The sequence below is a fragment of the Tinamus guttatus genome, unplaced genomic scaffold (genome assembly GCF_059628265.1).
Source record: "Tinamus guttatus ecotype Peru unplaced genomic scaffold, ASM5962826v1 Tinamus_guttatus_pri_ptg000240l, whole genome shotgun sequence".
NCBI lineage: Eukaryota > Metazoa > Chordata > Aves > Tinamiformes > Tinamidae > Tinamus > Tinamus guttatus.
In genome coordinates this window covers 1,408,598-1,428,390 of record NW_028288774.1, presented here as the reverse complement: position 1 = coordinate 1,428,390, position 19,793 = coordinate 1,408,598, and the positions used below count along the sequence as shown (strand labels likewise).

General features: G+C 46.6%; 1 protein-coding gene across 1 annotated transcript in view; it reads left to right on the top strand.

Moving 5' to 3' along the window:
• TTC17 (tetratricopeptide repeat domain 17) overlaps positions 1-2,466 on the top strand; it is a gene marked incomplete at its 5' end in the record, with an annotated part of 50,625 nt that extends 48,159 nt beyond the window's left edge. The window contains 1 exon segment of the mRNA XM_088525929.1: positions 1,424-2,466. Within this exon segment, the coding sequence (XP_088382055.1) occupies positions 1,424-1,555 (132 nt within the window).
• Between the last annotated feature and the right edge of the window lie 17,327 nt (positions 2,467-19,793).

Sequence of the window (19,793 nt, the reverse complement as noted above, 5' to 3'; positions counted from 1 at the left end):
AAGTTGTAGATGATGTCATTCTAATTAATACTATAGCATCATAGAGGCCAACTTTTTTTTTTATTTGTAAGGATTAGCAGCCAGTTGCCCTATAAATGAAAGCAGTAATTTTAGAGTGAGAATTCTGTATGGATTCTGTAGAAACTACTGCTGTGAGGAGGAAACTGGAAAGAACATCAAGGTAAAATCAGATCGCTGAAAATATAAATGTAAATGATTATATCTGAAAACAGTATTATTCATGCTTTTGTTTGTTCCACAGACTAATCCAAGATTACCTGTATAATTTGTTGGAACTGTATTCAAATATAGTTTTTAGAACTCAAGACTCAAGGACTTGAGCATTGATCTAGTTAGTGTCAACAATGTGACTAAGAGTAGATATCTATATTGCACAAACAAAGATACGGAGAAAAGGAGCTGAAGTTGAGGTAATGCCGGAATGAGATCCTGTTAGATCTGTCCAAAGATCTGTCTTATTTGCTCAAAAATCAAGAGTCCATAAATGAAGTACTGTAGCATGCAGTCTGCTTTCACATAAAGATATTAGCTTGTTAACAATAATTCATCACAGGCATGCCCTAGGAACCACTGCTGCTTGAAAGAGAAGATGCCTAAATCCACCCTTAGATTTTAAAGATCTTTTAGTGGTTCATTTTAGTGTATTTGGGGTGAGGGTACTTTACATTGTATCTTCAGAATTCCAAAATATATCATAAAAGTACCTTTGTTCTTACCAGGAGAAAAGAAAAGAAAAAGCAACCTCAAAATCCCTCAAAATACCCATGTTTCATTCTAATATATTACTGCATGTCAGTGCACATTCTGGTTAATAAAAAGTGGAGTAGTATAACTGCATAGATTTCAGTAGTAAAAAAAAAGATGATATTTCAGTGTGAATGCTTCTTTATGCCATTCCAGAGTCCAGCTTGTCAGCTGAAATTGTCTGGCTGCTGTACGCTCTAAAAGTATTACTACTTAGACTTCCTTTAACTTTGAATAATCTTCTAATGCTACTTTTAAGTTGTTTGTAAAAGTGGCTGTTCAGCAAGGTTGACATTTTTTGTGGTGTCCAAGATTTTAAAGCTTTAAAGATTTATGTAAATTCTGACTGAAATCATTTTTTTCAAAGTTATTTTTAAATCAAGAATGCTAAGATGTACTAATTAGAAGGAAAAAAAAAAAGGAGAATTGGTTAATGATGCTTATCCATGATTTGATTCCTTTCATATATTGTTCAGACTTGGGACAGTGTATTGTCAATATATTTGGGAGAAAGTAAAAATAATAAGACTTGGTTCAGTTACTTCTGTACACACTATACCATGCAACTGACTGCTAAGGCCAGGAAAGGAATAGAAAATGTTAGTGTTCAGTGCTTTTAGAAACTGATTTCAAGTGATCTTATCCTTTTTTTTTATAGGAGGAGTTTGAGAAGGCCATGAAATGGTATGAGTCAACATTAAAACTTCAGCCGGAGTTTGCCCCAGCCAAGAATCGAATCCGCACCATCCAGTGTCATTTACTTATGAAAAAAGAGCGACGGTCTCCTTAGAGATCAGCATCTTTCTCTTTTCTTTTTTTTTAAAGTCATTATTCACTATTCTGCTTTTAAGTGTGCTAAGATAAATTGATGAATCAATTTTTAAAAGACTGTTAAAAGTCTTAAAAAGGAATTGGATCAAAGGTTCTTTTTATTTTTCTCAGATATGGGAGAATCTTGGGAAACACATTTCACAGACCATAATTTTAAAACATCTCTGTAAATATTAAACCAAGAAACTTCCATGAGTCCATGACCACCTGTACCAAGTCTCAGGCACCTCTGGTTTTCCATAATGCTCAGATTGGCATCAGCATCCAAAATAACTTCATGTTTTATAGTCTAAGTCAGTGGAAATGCAAAGCACACACCTTACCAGATAGCAAGAAGATATAATCAGTAATTCCTCCATGAGAAACTCATGCTTTGTCCAGTATTGTTCAGTCCATACATATTACCTGCTCCAAGTTAGCTTTGGAAGGAGGGAGACAGGATTTCAAATGTTTATAAAATGTATTTTAGGAACATCACATTTTTGCAATTGTTTATTTCTGTTGGAGGATGAAGGAGGATCAAGGAAAGGGAATACCAGGACACTAAAGTCAAAGCAAAAATTCCAATAAGCTATTTTATATTTGTATATTCATAGCCCTCTGCCTCCCTGAGTCGTCGTTTTACTAATTCTTTCTTCACTGTATTTCTAGCCATTTCAGAATAAGGTGCAAGTTTATGCTCTCTCTGAGCCATAAGGACTTTCAGCTGCTGAGGAGGAGAGGTGGTGTCAAGGTATCACAACAAATGAGTTGGGTGGAATATTTCCAAATCAGTTCTCTTTGGCTGGTGGAGGACGTGATTCTCCAGACATCATTGTTGAATCAACAAGGGCACATATTGGAAACAAAATAAATTGTTTATGAACAAAACACAGCCTCTCATGTCTCTGTCTTGCGCTGTTTGAAAGAGCCTGGGCTGAGGGAGCTACAGCCTCGCCTTAGGAGCAGAGCTGGGAAAGCCTTTAATGCTCCTGATTAGGTGATGACTGTCTGCGTGTCCATGGAAAATTACCCACACGTCTGTGCCCAACTCCATTTCTGTGGCAGAGGGAAATAGCGGGAAGTTAACTACATCAGTTGGCTGTCATGTAACCTGCCCTCCAGCTTTCCATGTCAAACGTATTGCTTAGCAATTCTTTTTTAAGAACTAAAAATGTTTATGAACTTACCTCTTTCCTTTTAATCTTTTCCCTTTTCAGTGACACAAATTAAGAGTAAGGATGGCAGTGATGGAAATGGTGACATTAACGCATTTTTTTAATACTGTAGCTATTTACTTCATAAAAGGATCCCTGAATGCTTTTATATAGAACTGAAGATGAGCGGTTCTAATACGAATGCCTACTTCTGTTTTACTGGAAGTAATTTTTATTCATCTAGAAAGCCTGATAGAAGTATGAACAAGTGCTACGCTTGGGTAGATGATTTTTTAAAAAAAATGGGTGAATGTTTTTAATTTTTGATTGTCAACCAGCAGCATGTCAGATTTTATTCTCTTCCTGAGGCTCCTTGGAAGTTGGCAGTTGTTGCATGAAGATAGGAAACTACATATACAGTAATCTCTAAGTTGAGAAAAAGGTAATTTCCTAGAAGGTCCAATACATCGCTAAGATGAAGGACTGGGGTAGTGAATTCAAGAAACTTCTCACGTAGTGGTCTAGTTTGGGTGGGGAGCCCAGTAAGGCAAATGGAAGTACATGGAAGGATTCTGCTGGAGAAATAGCAGAAGTCTTGAACTAAAACAACATGCAGAGAGGCTGCCTTCAGTGACTTCTGTACTGAGCTACCCTGCCTTTTTAATGAATGATAAATTCTTGAGAGTTGTTTAAATACATGGGTGAATCTTCTGTTTTTTGTGTTAAATGTAAAATGTTAAAACTTAGGATAGGAGATCCTGCTTATTTCTGATCTTCCTCATGTCTAAGTCAAACAAAGAGATTGTCACATGTAGAATTCTTTGTGCTGCATCTGTTTCACTGCTGATGAGGGATGTTGGGGTTTAAGTGAAGAGTAAGGCAGGTCCATAAGAACCTAAAGCAGCAATATGTGGAGCACAGATGGTCAGTCTTGGCTTTGACGAAGATGGAATTAAAATAGACCTTTTCTGGTTCACCAAGTATTATGCTCATAGATATGGATGGGCACTTGAGAGGGGAGAAAAAAGACGGAAAAAAAAAAGCTGATAGGCAAGATGTAAACTGACATGAGTATTAACGAGTAATTTGAAGAAACGCAGCAAACCACACAGTACAGAGACATCTTACAAAAGGCTGGAAAAGTAAGTCTTGTGTGCATGCCCTAAATTGGTATCACCATCAAGCAGAGAGCAGAGCTATAGCTCTTCTCAGTCAGTCTGCATTTTCAGAGAGCTCATACCTTGTAAACGCTCCCTCCAAGCCATTCTGTGGAAGTCTGGCTTCTTGTAATCTTTTCTGAAGCTTCATTCAGTACTTTAATGAAACTCGTTCTGCTGTACTCTCATCAAATTTGTATGTGCAGTTGTTCGTTTGTTCAGATATTGTATGCTGTATCTGCCACGTAACTAGTTTTGGAATAACCCATCCTTCCTTCTCAACTGTCTTTTTTCATAAATCTTGGGTACTGCCTCTAAGTGCTGTGATTTCCATAAGCTACTGCTGTAAAGAGCGGTGCATGAAATCAAAGCAGGTTGCCCAAAGCCAGCAATAGAGCCTAAAGATTTCATCTGTTGTTGAATCCAAGGAGGGGATGAACAAATGGAATAATTGTCTTCTGTGTTTTAAAACCTTTTGTGTAAATGTTTTTTTAAAAAAATGGTTTGACTGTGTTGTAGTGCTAGGGTTGAGATCAGTGAATCACACTGATCTTACACTAGCTGGGCAGCGTGTCGAACAGGACATCTGTATGTTATGGAGCAAAGGTGTGATATTCTTTGTGAGATGAGCTAGCTAGATGAGGGTTAAATTCATTTCAGTTAAGCTGTTTTAAAATAAGTATTTTGTTTTGTTTTTCTAAGCTGGTTGTCTGGCTTCATTTTTAGTAAATGAAAAAGATGGTATTTCCATAGGGTGACCCACCCTCCTTCTTGCAGAACATGAGAAATTGCCTGTTGGAATTGCCAGTTCCTGCACATTGGCTACTAAGGTATTGTACTAAGGGCCCACAAATGCAAATGTGATTTCTAATAATGAGGCTTAGGAATTCGTATTAATCACTGAGGTAGCCTAATCTGGGATGGAAGCAAAAGTAACTGTAGCAAAATCCTGTCTTTCCTAAGAAAGGAACTTGCAAGCTCTCAAGGATGCAGCATTAGACATTTGGACTTTCAAGAGGCATCAGCATATTGTCCTCTCAGAGAAATACAAGCCACAGCCTCAGCTGCCAATAGCCTGCTTTGTTTTGCCACCAAAGAATGAGGGACATCTCTGCTGTTCTTCAAATGTACCTAGAAATACTGCTATTTAAATGAAGTGCAAGTGGAGAAAAGTCCGTTTGTTTTCAGGTAGTGTTCTGGTCCTCGTGTCCACATGTCCCTTTGGCTTTTGTCTGAAGGCAAAACTTATGGAAGAGAATCGGATATTTCTGCCTAAGTAATGGTGGCTTCGATTCATCATTGATCAAATAGTGTCGTCCTGACCAGCACAACTGATACCAAAAAAATTACCCTCATATGGCATGTTGGCACTCACTGGGACCATAACATAGGATTCAAACAACAGATTTTGCAATGTAATTGTAGAAATTAGCAATTCAGGACCTCTTAGTTTTAGGCCTGTTTAATTAATAGTAACATTCCTAGCCCCGCTGCTGTCCTTTCTGCATGACTTAAGGGAAGACATTTCCCCTTCTATCCGTACCTCTTTTCCTCCTACGCTTTGTCTGATGTCTTTTTAGAACATATGGGTTTTTTGGAGCTGGAATCATTGCTGTTTATGTCTTCATATGAGAAACAGTTGTAGTGCCAGAAAATACAAACAGTAACAGCACAAATTAAAAACAACTGTGTGGAGACTTATGAAGCAGGGAATGGGAAGAGTTTAATAGTCACTCTATCAACATTCAGAGCAAAAATGCTTTTAAAGAACTTCCCTTGGCATTTGGAAAAATGCAAGCTCTTTTTCTTCTTCATAATTACTAGATGTTGTGTGGAAGGTTCAAGATGATCCTCCATTCTCAAGCATCACTAGAGATGTCCTTTTGGAGTGTTGCAGGTTACCTTGATTTCTTACACGAACAGCTGGCCATGCTTTGCTTTGCTGGTCAGTGAAGCTTTTGAAAGCCAGTTGTCCCAAAAACTTAAGGTTTCTCACTTGAGAGGCTGCTTGTGTTGTTTCTGTTTTCATTTTCTGCACATACTCAGGTGTCCCAGATATGACTCAAAAAAAAGAACATGGTTTGCTGGACACTGGAACTTGTGAGACCTTACTTCCAACGTGGTCTTGTAGCTGAAGTCTGTGGTGGTGGGTCATCCCTGCAAATGGCTAAGAGGAGAGGACAGGGAGCTTGCATGCTGTATTTCTGCAGGAAATCGGACCAAGGTTGATTCAACCAATACTGCATGCATGTAAGGTTAAGAAAGTGAGGGGTCTTGCTGAGTTAAGAGTGACTTCTCATACTTAAAGCTTTTCTCAATTTTTTAATGTATTGATAGGATCAGGACTGATTAGAATAAGCTTTTATAAAGTTTTGATTTTTCACCCTTTATCCTAGTTATCTGCTTCTGGGTTCTAGAAAAAGAACAGTTGTATCTAAGTTGCATAATATCATAAGAATGCTACAAAAGGAGCAGATTCAAATAGAATGATCATGAATTAGCTTTGAGGTATATCCCACCTAGAGACATTTTTTAAGATTGATATTTTGATATTATTATTGTTATTTGGTTTCAGACTATTCCTTCCATGTTCAGGCCTTCAGAGTCATGTTAGTAGTAGTTTGATAGAGTTTTGCTATTCATATTTATTTGTGCCCATACCATGCCTGATGTTTCATGGAAAAGACAGTGTCTGTTGTGAAGAGTGAACAGCTAGAGGCATGAGCCTGCAGGAACTTTGGAATGGTTCCAGGCTTGCGTCTGTGGAGTTTGTCCCATGGTCACGCATTAAATGGCTCTTGGTTCAGGTGTTCCAGGGGTAGCCCTTTCACATGAGCATCACTGCTATTTTTTAAATTCCGGCAATCCACACTTATCTGAACAGAAGACAGTACTCTGCCAAGTCAAGCAATCATTCTAATACAATAATGGAAAACTTTCAGCCTACCTTTTTGACCATTCTTCTTTTTGATTTAAATTCAACCTTGTCCGCATGCTATAATTATCAAATTCTACTGTTGGTTTATTTTTTTTTATTTCCCAGAGCTGCTAGAGCTACAAATTGCAGTATGCGAGCGTGAGCTATCATTATGTCTTATGAGTGCCTTTTACTGTACATTGCTTTGTGATCCATGTGCTGAAGAACAGAGGAGTGATAATTAAAAGTAGTTAAGAGATACCAACTTGTGGGCAGATACATTCCAGACAAAATAAAAGGATGGCAGAGGTCCAGAAGTCAGTTTTATCCAACTGCCACACCAGAAGCTAAGCTATGAAACAGTGCTCAAGAGAAAAAGGTAACTGGGTTCCAGTAGTGGCATTCCGCAGAGCATAGGAGAGAGAATTCCACATGTTAGTGAGAAACCCCAAGAGCCTGCTCTTGTAGCAGGAGTATTTTTTTGATCCTGCAGCCAGAAGTGAGGTAAGAAGGACTGAAACATGGTAAAGATGGATGGAATAGATGGCATCTTCCAGGTAGTTGTCTGGAGCAGCCAGAGGCGAAGCAGAAAGATGTCTGAGAAGCTGTGAGCTGGTGCTGGGAGGGAATTGCGGGAGAAGGAGGGACTGGGCACTGGCAGGTGGTCACTTGCTTGTTGGGATGTGCCACCCAGCCTCCTAGTCCTGGGAAAGCTGCCGTCCCTAGTCAGCTCAGGAGCAGATGCTGAGGGAAGAGGCACAAGCACAGAAACATCCCCAGGACACCCTCTGCCTGCTGGTTCTGAGGAAACTTCCAAGCCGAGGCTGGCGCGTTCAGCGCCTCGGCTGCCCTCCCGTACCAGCGCGTCGCTGTATCGACCTGCTCGAGTGCCGCTGCGTACTGCTTGGCTCCCGAGAACTTGTCAGTCCATTTAGTAACTCACCAACACTTTGGTGTAAAGACCCACTGCAAGGAATTCCAAAGTTTATTTCCATGTGGTGTGAAGACCTAATAGCTTTTTTTAAAAAAAAAAAAAAAAACTTGCTAGTTTTATGTGATACCCTCTAGATCTTGTGTTAGAAGAGACTGTGAACAAACTGTTCCTTTTTCTCCTTTTCTGTTATGTGCTTATGTAAGACCTACCTTGTTGACTAAGCTGAGGCCTGACTAGACTTGTTTTGGCTTTTAGCCTGGTGACTCTTGTTTGGGAGTATAGAATGCTTGGTAAGAAACTAACTTCTTATAATGAAACTTTACAGCATCTGCAGTCTGCCTTTTTTTTTTTTTTTTTTTTTTTCCTCTCCCTGGTTCTGCGTTTGGATTGCCAAGTACTGCTGGAAAAGATCAAGACGTGACTCAGGTAACTGAGGTGTTAACACAGGGATAGCCAGTTGGCAGCCTCCATGCAGGAGGCATCTTCTGGCCTACTAAATTTCACCCCATTTCTCAGGGTCCTGCAGCCACAAGAAGGGCTCTATCTAGTCGTGACACAGGGACATGCTTGTGTGTCGGTCACTCAAGGAAGAGTTCCCTATGCGAACTGATGGAATAATGGCATGGAAGTATCTACCCATGGAGGGACACACACGTTCACACAACAAGGATGGTGTGAGATTTGCCCTATGCAACCAGGCTATGGATGCCAGGTTGTGGATCACGCATATAAGCTCAGCAGAATCACAGTTCATGCTCCTTGAAAAGCTTAACACTAGGCTCATCTTCCTGCCCTAGCGCATCAGCATTTCTGCATCCCAGCATGGGAATTCATTAAGCTGCTACTGAGAAAAACAGTCCAGTGGTTGGTTGTGACCATGGGGTATAAAATTATCACACAGGCCTGTTCACTGAGCTTGTTTGATTAACTACCGGAGCACCATAACAAATTTGGGAACTACAACCTCTATAATCTATACGTTACCTGTTGATTACTGTAGTGTCTTGTAGTCTTTTTCAATAAGCAAGTAAAGGTGATTTGAAGGAGCTTCCAAACCTTCATTAATTAATCCTTGGTTGTCATCATTGTCATCACAGGGAATTGGAATTATTTGCAGCAGCTCGGTCAGCATGGAGTTCCAAGAGCTCTACAAGGGTGCTCTAGTCCCGTGTAAGTTTGCATGGGCCGTCCTTTGAATTTTTGTAGTGACCCCCTACACATAAAATAATTATTCTAAAGAGAATCACTGAATAAACCATTGAAAGTTCTTACATGATGGGGTGGTTACAACCTGACCAAAGTCCTCTCCAGCTTCATCAGCTCAGCGTGTTTCCTCAGAGCGCAGCAGGTAAGTGTTGCATAGGTGCCGGCAGCCTGACCAAGATCCCCATGCCCTCTTTCATGAATAGGATATTCTGTGTTTTCCAAAAACCGTGAGTGTTTTGTCTTATGAACCACTCCCCCCTGAAATGTATTAAAGACACTTTGACCGGAGGAACAAACAACTGGACACGTTTTAGTACAGGCAGGGTTTTCTTAAAACTGGAGGACCTGCAAGCGGTGGGGGAAAAAAAAAAAAAAAAAAAAAAAAAAAAAAAAGATGGGGAGTTTCCTTAGAAACTCTTCCAAAGAGCAGCCTGGACAAATCCCTTCTGAGCTAATTGTGCTTCAAGCCTTTCTCAGTGCTAGGCAGAGAAGAGTCTGCCCATTAGCTCTCTGAATCTGGGTAGAAGGCTTTTGTTTTCTGACTTTTTATTTATTGGCTTAGCCCTGAGCTCCTTGCCTCACTTTTTGCCGTAACTGAGTGGCAGTTATAGCTCTTTCAGTCTGGGTAGCATGTCCCAGCATATCAGGTTGCAGTGATTTGTCTGTTCAACATGCAGCCCTCCAAGGCTTTGACTTTTAACTGTTCTAGTAGCGAGCAAGGAGAATGAGTCTTCCTAATATTGTCAGTGTGGTACTGGGAAGGTTGAGAAGAGAGTCAGAAGTGCCCATGAATTTACTGTATTAGCAAAGGGCTGATATTTAGTAGAACAAAACCACGTGGGCGCAGGGGACATGATGGGAATGATTTCATCCTTGTGGCTCTTTTATTTTTGAAGCTCCTCTGGCAGTCCTTGATTACTATACACGAGTAATCTCACAGTCTTACAGATCACTCCTGAGGTGTCCAGCAACAGATCCTCGGCGGCACATCTCGTTTTTTGGAAGAGTTAGCAGTGACTCTTGCTCTTGGTCCTCCCTTACAGGAAAATCACTTATTTCCAGAGACGTATGGTCAAACTGTGGCCCTGGGGCACCTGCACCTTGCTCTGCCCACCCTCGTGGCCCCTGTGCCAGGTCCAGGCAAAAGCGGGAGATGGGGAAGGCAAGGGAAGTTGGAGTTCGGGAAATAAACCAGGCAGCAGCAGCCGTCATCCTCGAAGCGCTTCCCCCTCTCCCTACTGTCTCCTCCAGCCTGTTATTGCAGCTGTGTGGGAGGAAAGAGCAGCTCCAGCAGCTGGAGGGAGGCGGGGGCGGAGGGAGCACCTGGGGCTGAGCCCATCCTCGCTGCCTGCTCCCGTCGCGGCCCCTCCAGCCGTCCTGCTGCCGCCGCCGCCTCTCTGGGGGCCCACAGGGCTGAGGTGCAGGTAGCTGGCCGGGGCGGCAGCCCCCCCATCCCTGTTTCCCCTACCTTGTTCTGTGTTTCCACCTTTTTTTCCTATGCCAGGAAAAGAGAAGTTACTGATGACAAGCACTCCACTCCTGTCAATTGCCTTATTCCTGATACCTCTGAGCTACTGAGTGGGCAGCTGAAGTGTAAATGAGGAGCAGACAAGGACAAAACTATTGTGTCTCCCGGCCAAACTGGCCAGCTTTGGATTTGGAGTGAGGGTCTGTCCTTCCAGGAGCAGGTAAGGACTGTGTTATCCCAGCACCTGTGCCATGCTGTGGCCTATCCCATGTGCCATGAACCCTGGCAGATCTGCTGTCCATCAGTGCTGGCGGGAGCAGCAGGTTTCTGGGTACCATGTTTCCTGCCCTGGCACTGCCTGGGCTCCTTCTCCACCAGCTTAGGTTTCCATATCCCACTTTTTGGCCCGTCAGCCTCTCTCGGCAAGCTTTGGCCAACACCTTTGCACCAGCACACGTGCAGCTCTAGAGGTAGCTGCACCCTCAGGGACCCTCCCTTTCCCCACAGGGCTCCCACGCGGACCCCCCTCCGCGGCCCCGCAGCACCGTCTCTCCCACCCGGCGCGGCGAGGCCCGGCGCGGGGCCTGAGCCCGCTCCGCTCCTTGGGTGCCCGCCAGGAACCCCCGGGCCGGCAGGGGAGGCCGTGCCCGCGCGGGGTGCCCGGCGCGCTCGGGGCAGGGGCGGCAGGGGAGGCCGTGCCCGCGCGCGGCCGGCAGGTGGCGGCCGGAGCCCGCGCTGCCGCCATCGCCGCTGCTGCGGGCCGGGCCGGGCCGGGCCGGGCTCCCGCGGGGCGCCCAGCGCTGCCCGCCGCCCTGCGGCGCCCCCGCACGCAGCTCCAGCAACGCGGGGTGATGTAGGGTTGTGTCCTCTGAATTCCCGCTACCCCGTCCCAAAGCGAGGGGCTGAGCGCCGCTCCCCAAGTGCTGTGAGGGCTCTGGGGTCTAGGCCGGCGTCGCTCCTTCTCCTGCCCGGTGCCCAGGGCTGCCGCTGTGGGCGAGCCTTGCCCCAGGCAGGCTCAGGCATGGCCGGGCTCTGTGCCCCGGGGCAGGAGGGAGCGCAGGAGCGCTGGGGAGGCCGCCTTGCAGCTCCCGTGTCCCCGTGGGGTTCAGGTGGTAACCAGGAGAGGAGCCCGGTGCTCCCCCTGCTCCCGGGGTCACGCGTGTGGAGAGGCGCGACTGCCGCAGGAAGGAGCGCCTGGTTTCCACACGCCTGGGCAGAGGAGGAGAAAAGAGAGAAATAAATCTAAGCCGTCCATCGGGAATGCACCTTCAGCTATGGAGTTTGCCATTGGTCTCCATCGCTGGCCCCAAACGTCTTCTGGGGAGAGCCATTTCCCACTGTTTCCTTCTCTGGCTTTGCCAGCTCTCCTCGCTCTGCTCCTATCACAGGTTCTTAAGTGGCTCCTTCCATGGGGAAAGTGGGAAAAAACACAATGGTGGTTGCTCTGTGTGCACACCAGACCATGCCAGTCTCAGTTCAGGCTCAGCCCCCTTGAATTTCAGGGCTGTTTAGGTCAGGGTTTCTGGTTTGTTGCTAACTATTCTGTTGGTACCAAGACTCCATGGCATCCTTGTGAAGAGCTAGGCTCTGCTTGGTGTTTCTGAGGGACGACTTTCCCCTTTCTGGGTGCTCCTGCAAGCTGCATTTGTTTCGTCCCCCTCCAGGAATAGCTGTGTTTCAGGTGGAGCAGAAACAGCCTCCATGCGTGTGTCAGCTCTAACACGCTCCACTCTCCACCGTGATGGGAGAGCATATACGCTATGAATCTACATATTAGCTCTGGAGTATGTAAAACCCTGCAGCCCCACTCGCTAAGGCAGAGCCTTGCTGTTTGCTTAGTGTTCAGTGAAGCAGAGCAGCCCGTCCTTGCCTCGGACTCTCGACCATCTGTGGGGAGGGAGGAAGAGTAGGTGAAGGCAAGCAAGGGAGCTGGCAGCAGCATTGGGGAATCTCTGATTTTTTTTCCCACCCGGATGCTCTCCCTGGCACTGGGAGAAATCACTGGGCTTTTCTCTAAGTGGCTATTGTCTTTGCAGGTTGCTGTGTCCCTATCTTGCCAGCATCACTGTGATGTTGATCATTTTCCCATCCCTTACTGACGAACCCCTGCAAAGCGTGGGGGGAAGGTGTGTGTGGGCCGGGGCCCTTGCCCTGTGCCCAGGAGCCAGCGGAGCGCGCGGGAGGGCATCCGGTGAAAGGGACTCTCCAAACTAGGGTTGGGAGCTGCTGGGCAGCCAGGAGCCCCGGCAGAGCAAAGCCCAGTTTCCATGGGGGGCTCTCCTGAAGTGGGAACGCCCAGGTCCTCTAAAAACTGAGGTGTGAGGTGGCCCGTGGAGACCCAGTGATGTGGACGGCAGTCGGGTGTTGCGGACACGCTTGTTCTGGGCAGGTTGTTTCCAGGCAGGCTGTTCCCAGCACGACATCATGTCACAGGGGTTTTATGTGGCTCAGCACTGCGTTCTCCAAGTGAAAGGTCTGCACTTTTCACGTTTTCTGCACTGGGAGTTTTCCCCTGCTGATCTAGCCAGCCCAGCCGAAGGTGGGCTGCTCTCGCCAGTTCTTGCCCTTGGGGGTCTCCCTTGCCTCTCCCTACTGTTACACTGACTGGTATGTTGGCCCCTGCAGTAAGCACCGCTAGCCTAAGCCATGCATCTTTCATGGATTTGGGTGATCCTCCCTCCTAAGGCGCTCCTCCTCGGCTCATTCCCAAGGCCAGGGTCTCACCTCCGCAGGCCATTCCCATGGTTGGCAGCAACATCTCTAGAGCTCGGGGCTGCCTCCGGCAGCTCCTTGCTCTCCTCTCCCGGCTCCGGGGCTGCGGCGAAGCCCTCCATCCATTGCAACCTCCTGCCATACTCTGCCTGGAGGGGCCCTTGGGGCACAGGGAGGCAGCGGTGGGGCCCGCACCAGCCCCTGCATCCTGCCAGCTTTTGTGTGTCCCCGCTCTGCACCCAGGCAAGTGGCAGGCGCCGCAGTGGATTTTGCCCCTGCAGCGTGTGAGGACAGCCTGGAGGCTCCAGCACCCAGGGCCACACTGGGCACTTGTCCTGCCTGTGTCCACAACCACCTTTAAATATCTTGGGGACACTGAGGGGGGCATGGTCTGTGGGGCTCTCACTCTGCCCTCCATTTGCTAGCTTGAAATGCTCTTAAAATGCATTTAAAAAAACACTATTAAATGCAAAGAAATCATGAAAAACAACAAGGAACAAAAGCTCTCAATCCTAGCTGAGCACTGCACAGACAGGAACCTGCTCTGACGTACATGAGCACCCCATAGGGATTAACTCTCTCCTGCCCAGCAAAGATAGCCCTCTAGTTGTACTTTGCAGTGCATTTTGTGTGCTATAAATGTATTTAATCTGGCCAGATAGAGGGATTGGTAGGTATCAGCTCTGCACCTGTGTACACTTGCCTGCACCCATAAGAACCCCCATCAAGGATTTTTTTTGCCTATGTGACAAAGGCAAAGAAAGCTCCCCCGTGAAGCAGACACAAGAAAGAGGCAGCAAAAGTCTAAAGCAAAATGAAAAGGAGAGGCTCTCAAAGTCATTTGCTCCCTTTGCCTCCCTGTACTGAATAGGCAGAAGGGAAGATGCTGCATGTCTGCTCTCAACCATCTGATATTTTGCTGTCCTCACCCCTAGCAAAGGTTCCTAAAGCACTTTGCTTCACTCTGTCACACCGTACACCCTGCCTGGGGATGGCTGGTGGTGCTAACCCTGCTACACCAACAAGTGCAGCGAGCCACAGAGGACACTCATGCAAATTCACCCACCAGGTAATGCCTGGAGGAGAAATTAAGTGGTGGGATGCTCTGGTTTGACTTTATCCTTCAAGCCAGCCTCCCTCCTGCTCATACCCAGATCACAGCAGCACCAAGTGCTCGATGGACACCTCAATTTTCTTGCCCTCTTTGGTACCCCATCAAATAGAGGGATGTGGATGCTGCAAGCCTCCCCAGCCTCGCCTGCCTTTCCAGGAGGCTGCTGTTGCCAGAAGTTGGACCAGAAGATTCACATTTTTGCTTATCTGCTTTATACTTCACTTGTGTAATGCAGCAACGATGCTGTGGAGAAAAATTTTCAGAGAAGACTTGTTTCAGGTACTGTGTCCCTGCATCTATCCCTTGCTTAAATGCCATGAGAAGGTCTGATGATTTTCCTGATGTGCCACATGGTCTTACTCACATTTCTTTTGCACCTGTAGGCAATTAAAACTCTCACCACAGGCCCCCCACCTAGAAGGTCTCAGCTGTGGCTGCAGTAAGGAAAGCTGCGGGCAGCACATGAGAGCTTTTCCATTGCCCCAGTAATTATGGCGAGGCATCACCTAAAGAAGCTTCTCCTTCTCACCATAATCAACAAGGTCTGAGTTCTCTTTCTTCTTTTGATTTCAGTTCTGCCTAGGTATGATGAGTATCTCAAAACACCTAACTGTGTGGCAGACATGTGGACTCCTCTTTCCATGATCACCAGCCACCATGGCATAGAACAGAACCTGAGGGACCTGATGGCATCTGAGATGGCAGCAAAACCTCTATGGCAGAGGGGCTATCCTTGGATACAGGGAGGTCATAACAGCTACAACGTTTTCTTGGAGAAATTCAAGTGTAAGGTATCTGCCTGTTTTCACCCTAATGGATTTTAAAGAAATCACAAATTAAATTTCTCCCTCAAAAGAAAGAGGGAAAAATGGGTCCTTAGAAAGACAGGAGTTGTTGTGGACAGTACCTTATGTCTGTATATCTGTTCCAGAAATGGGAAATGTTGATGATCTGTATCCAGTCACCTCATTGACATCTGTCCCCAAAAAACTGCTTCTTGCTTTCCTTCATTCTGGGGTGATCCAGTTTTCAATCTACATTTGGAGTTCATCCCAAAATAGGCTAAGACTAGGTTGAAGATGCCTAGTTGGGGTGTCAGGAATGTGATATTAAGGTGTTGTATGGTGTAAAATCACTATCATATATGGAGTATGGTGCCGGGAAGTTTCTGGCTGATTTCAGTGACTCACTGCAGCATGAGGGGGTTGACGGGGGGAGCCGTGGCCAACAATCAAAACATGGAAATAAAAACTAATTTGGGATTGTGCTGCTCAAAAACCAGTGCCCAGAGGTGCTTGACCAGAGCTGAGAGCTCCTCAGCTAAGATCGAACAGACATCGTGGTAGGTCAGTGCTTCCTGAACAATGTAGAGGAAGGTTTAAAATCCCTTCAGTGCTTAATATTTATATGTTTCTAGAAAGTCCAGCGAAGACTGGTTTTCAAATTTTCTCAAGTGACTGTCTTGAAACCTAGAAGCTTTCTCCTCTGTCCCTCATGTTAGTGATGAGATCACAGCATCACAGATTCTCTCAAGGATCTTAAGTTAAACCTGTTTTTTTCCAACGGCTCCTCTTGTTGTCTCCTTTTGTTAATTATGAATATAGAAACTTGATAGTCAGAGACGTCACAACAGAGCCTTACCGATCTTCAGATTATAGAATCATGATTAAATTGAGAGGAGTAGAGGGAAAGAAATTAAGATTAAAAAAAAAAAAGATGACCTATCCCCCAGAAATCAAATCCATGACAATGAGTTTAAATGTATGGTGTGTGGCCACTGACATATGAGTCACTTGAGCCTATCTTTATAAGAGTAGCAAAGTATGAATAAAACACATGGCTGGCATGCTGCCACTGTCCCTGTAGATATATCAGAGCATAACAGCAGCCTGCATTGTCAGCTAGCGCCTTTTTGTCATTAAGGCCAATAGAAATCTTAGTCCTGGTGTTCAGATAAGAGTCACCCTACACTGCAGCCTCCTAGGATGACTCTCTTGCTCAGAACCTTCTTCCATAGCTTATGTCTCTTGGTTGCCTTTATATCCTGCCACAATTTTACTTTCATGATCCAAACAGATTTTGAAAATAGTCAGATTAAGTACTTGGTTCTCTTCCTCCTACAGTTGTATCGCCCCCAGATCTAAGAGCTCAGTGGTGTAGGGTCCTCCTGCTCTTGGCTTCGTGTTTCTCTACTCTCCTGAAGGAGCTGGTTGCAGATTGCCAGGGTTTAACCATCCAATATGTGGTCAAGAATTCCCAATTAAGTGGTGTGAAGATAGGCCAGCTGGAGAAAGTTTGAGGTGACGTCTGCCAGGAATGGCGCTGGTCACAGCTGGTCCCGCTCTGGCTAGCGGGGGAGATGGGGCAAGCAGTACAGGTGCCCTCTGCTCTGTGGCTCCGTGACAGCCCCCTTAGAGCAGCCCCCACTACCGCTAGGTGGATGAGACATCTTAACCACAACCTAAAATGGAGGCAAGAGCTGTTGGCATTTTGAGAAGAGAGCTTGTAGTAAACTGGTGTGCTTCCAAGCCTCTGCTTGTGTAGATGGAGCTCTAACAGAAATGCAGCAGTCGGTGCCCTGCTGCAACCAAAACCAGGGTCCATCTGATCCCACCATGTATCACTGAAGAAGAGCAGACTGGTGGGAGGCTCGGAGGGCAAGCTCAGTTTTCCAGTTGTAGCTGGTCTCCTATTCGATGTTGTTCTTTACCAGCACTCTGATGTTGCAGCTGTATTGCATTAAAAGGTCAAATTCATTCAATTCCCGCTTCGTGGTGCCAGCCTGCAAGCGGCTGACACAGCATGCGCGCTAAGTCACCCCCATCTCCAAGCCAAGGAGAACCAGCCCGTTCCTTTGAGAAGGAAAGTGTGGGAGGGAGAACCGTTTGGCATGAGGTGGACAGAACAGAGCTGAGCCCATTCCGTGGTGTGAAACGAAGTCGCCAGCAGCCGATGGGGGCTGCTCTTGGTGGCTTCGCATGGCAGTAATGCAGGAGCTCCCACACAAGCAAGGGAATGATGCGGTGGGTCCAAATGAGGCTGCTGACTTATTTTTCATTCTAACATTTAGCTGGAGATATATTTTAAGTACACGTATATATTTAAAGGAAGGCTTTTTTTTTGTTTTAGTAAGCATAGTAGGCTTTGCTTGAAATGGTAAGCATTATCTACCACTTTTCTTCCTATGAAAAAAATTAAAAGAATACAAAGAAAAGCCAAGGTCCTCACAAGTGAACTCTTATCTTGAGGTCCACTCCTATATTAATAAGGCCAAATTTCAGGCGAGGGAACGGCTGTGCACTTGGGGCCCAGCATGGGCTGCATGTGCAGAGCTGCCTCCAGTCTGGAGCTCCCCCACGTTCCCAAGCTTTCCAGCATCTTCTGTCCCGGAGTTCAAAAGCATTTACGAGATATTAATTAACCTTAGCCTGTGGCTTCCCCGGCTCTTCCCGCTCTATCCTACTGGTTAAGGCAGCATGGCTTAGCTGGGTCAGGCTGGCAGGAAAAGCCCCGGCAGTGCCGCTTCCCGAGACTTTCCTACCTACGAGGCAATGTCTCTCCTCTGTTTACACAAGTGCGAGTAAAGCCTGGTGCCCAAACGGACTTTGCTGGGGAGCAGGGGCACGTTTGCATATGCAAATCTGATCATTAGGCACCTGCCCAGGCCGGGGAGGGCTGGCTCCCTCCGAGGAGGGGAAGACAGTTCCTGCCTGGGCTGGGCAGGGAGAGCAAAAGCCAAAAGCGCCTTTGGGGCCAGCGGAGCAGCAAGGCGCTTGCTTGCCCAGGGCTAGGAGGGCCTGGTAGTAGGGAAACTACTGGAATTTCTGCTTCTGAAAAGCCCCCTGCCTGCAAAGTCTCCAAACAGAAACGTATGAGGCAAGCAGGAAAACAAGCATCTTCTTGATCATACAGTGAGAGTTGTTCTAAGGGAGGAGAGCTGGCGTGGGCTCCTCGCGATGCCGTGGACGGGCTCTGTAGCCTGGGGTGAGTCACCTCTATTGCACTCGCCCAAATCTAAATGTGTGTGGAGTCTTTCAGTGCTCTTTATCCTTGTTTTTCCTCTTTTTCTCCTCCACCCAGGTGTGAAGCTTCTGGGGCAGTCTTTGACTGCTGGCCATATCCAGCTCCTAGTGTGATACGGTAGAGCTCTTTCCTTAATTGTTTACCTCTTCCCCTCATATAAAGCAAAAATCAGCATTAAATTTCCTGTAGGAATACTGGGTTTGGGAGAGGTTATTTTGGGAAGGACAGAAGGGAGGGGGGATTTTCCTAAAATGCAGACACTGCCTTCTCCAGGTAGGGCTGGGCTAGCGTTGGAGCATCCGGTAACAAATGCTGCTTCTCTTTTCTTGCTATGTCCATCCCTGTTCTTAGTGATTCTGAGCTGAGCCTTTCTACTGCGGAACACGCTCTGTCCTCGGTTAGGGAAAGCAAAATGCAAAATAAAATAACCCCCTGATAATATAATGCTTCTCCCACCGCCAGAGTCTGTGCACCAGGGAACTGTGAATAATCTCCCAGTGCAAACAGCCCCCTGTGTAAAAATAGCAACGCAACTGCAAACTTCAGGGTAATTGCTGCCTGATTTCAAAATATTTGTTCTGTTCCTGCCCTGTCCTTTATCTCTCAGGCCTCTATATGTCACTAAAGCAACATCCGACAGCTCTTAACCAGGTCCGCTGCCTTGCCTGTGTGCTCCACCATTATTAATGGAAACAATCTCCATCTCGGAGTATTTAAAAATATGCTGCTTTCTAAATATAGTCAGTCTGTGTGTGCTTAACTACTACAGGGCAGAATCAGAGGGACCAAAATATTGACGTGCACTGGGTGTGTATAATTCCTGCTCTCTCCTCTCCCTGCCTCCCTCCTGCTCTCCCTCCTATGCCAATCTGTGCATTGCCCACACACCTTGGCGTGTGGAAAATCTGCTATTATTTAGCGCAAGGAATGCGGCTGCCGCTCAGCCGGAGTTTCCTTTGTTTGTTTTTCCATGCTCCGTCCGAGCGGGGTCGATGCTGCTATTTATAGGCTCCTGCTGCACCTTGCTGGCAGCAGCAGCCCCTGGGGGGGACATGGAGATGGTGGCCGGGCTACCCCATGGGGCTGCCCGGGTGTCCAGCAAGCCAAGGGGATGAGGGCAGGGCGGGAAAGCAGGACACGTGGAGGGAGGGGGATGAAGGGCGGATGGATGAACGGATGAATAGAGGGGATCTCCCTCCTGCCCTTGGAGGAAAGGCTGCTTGGGGAAGGAGAATGGGGGTGTTTGAGGTGGGAAGAGGCTGTGGGGCAGGGAGGGAGGAGGAGGTGGCAGCGGTGGGGCTTGGACGAGAGTGCCTCAGGACAGCCCGTGCTGGGGGCCCTGGAGAGTGGGGCAGTGTTTGGGACGGCGCAAACGGGGCCTAGGGGGTACAGAGGTGTCCCAGTGGAGCCAGAGCTGAAAAGGAAAAAGAAAAATAATAATAAAAGGCAGTGCTGGAGGGTGCAGGGAGAGCCGTGCCCGAGCTGGGGGCCTCTCTGTGGGGAGGTGTGGTGGGGAGCGGGGCTGCCTGT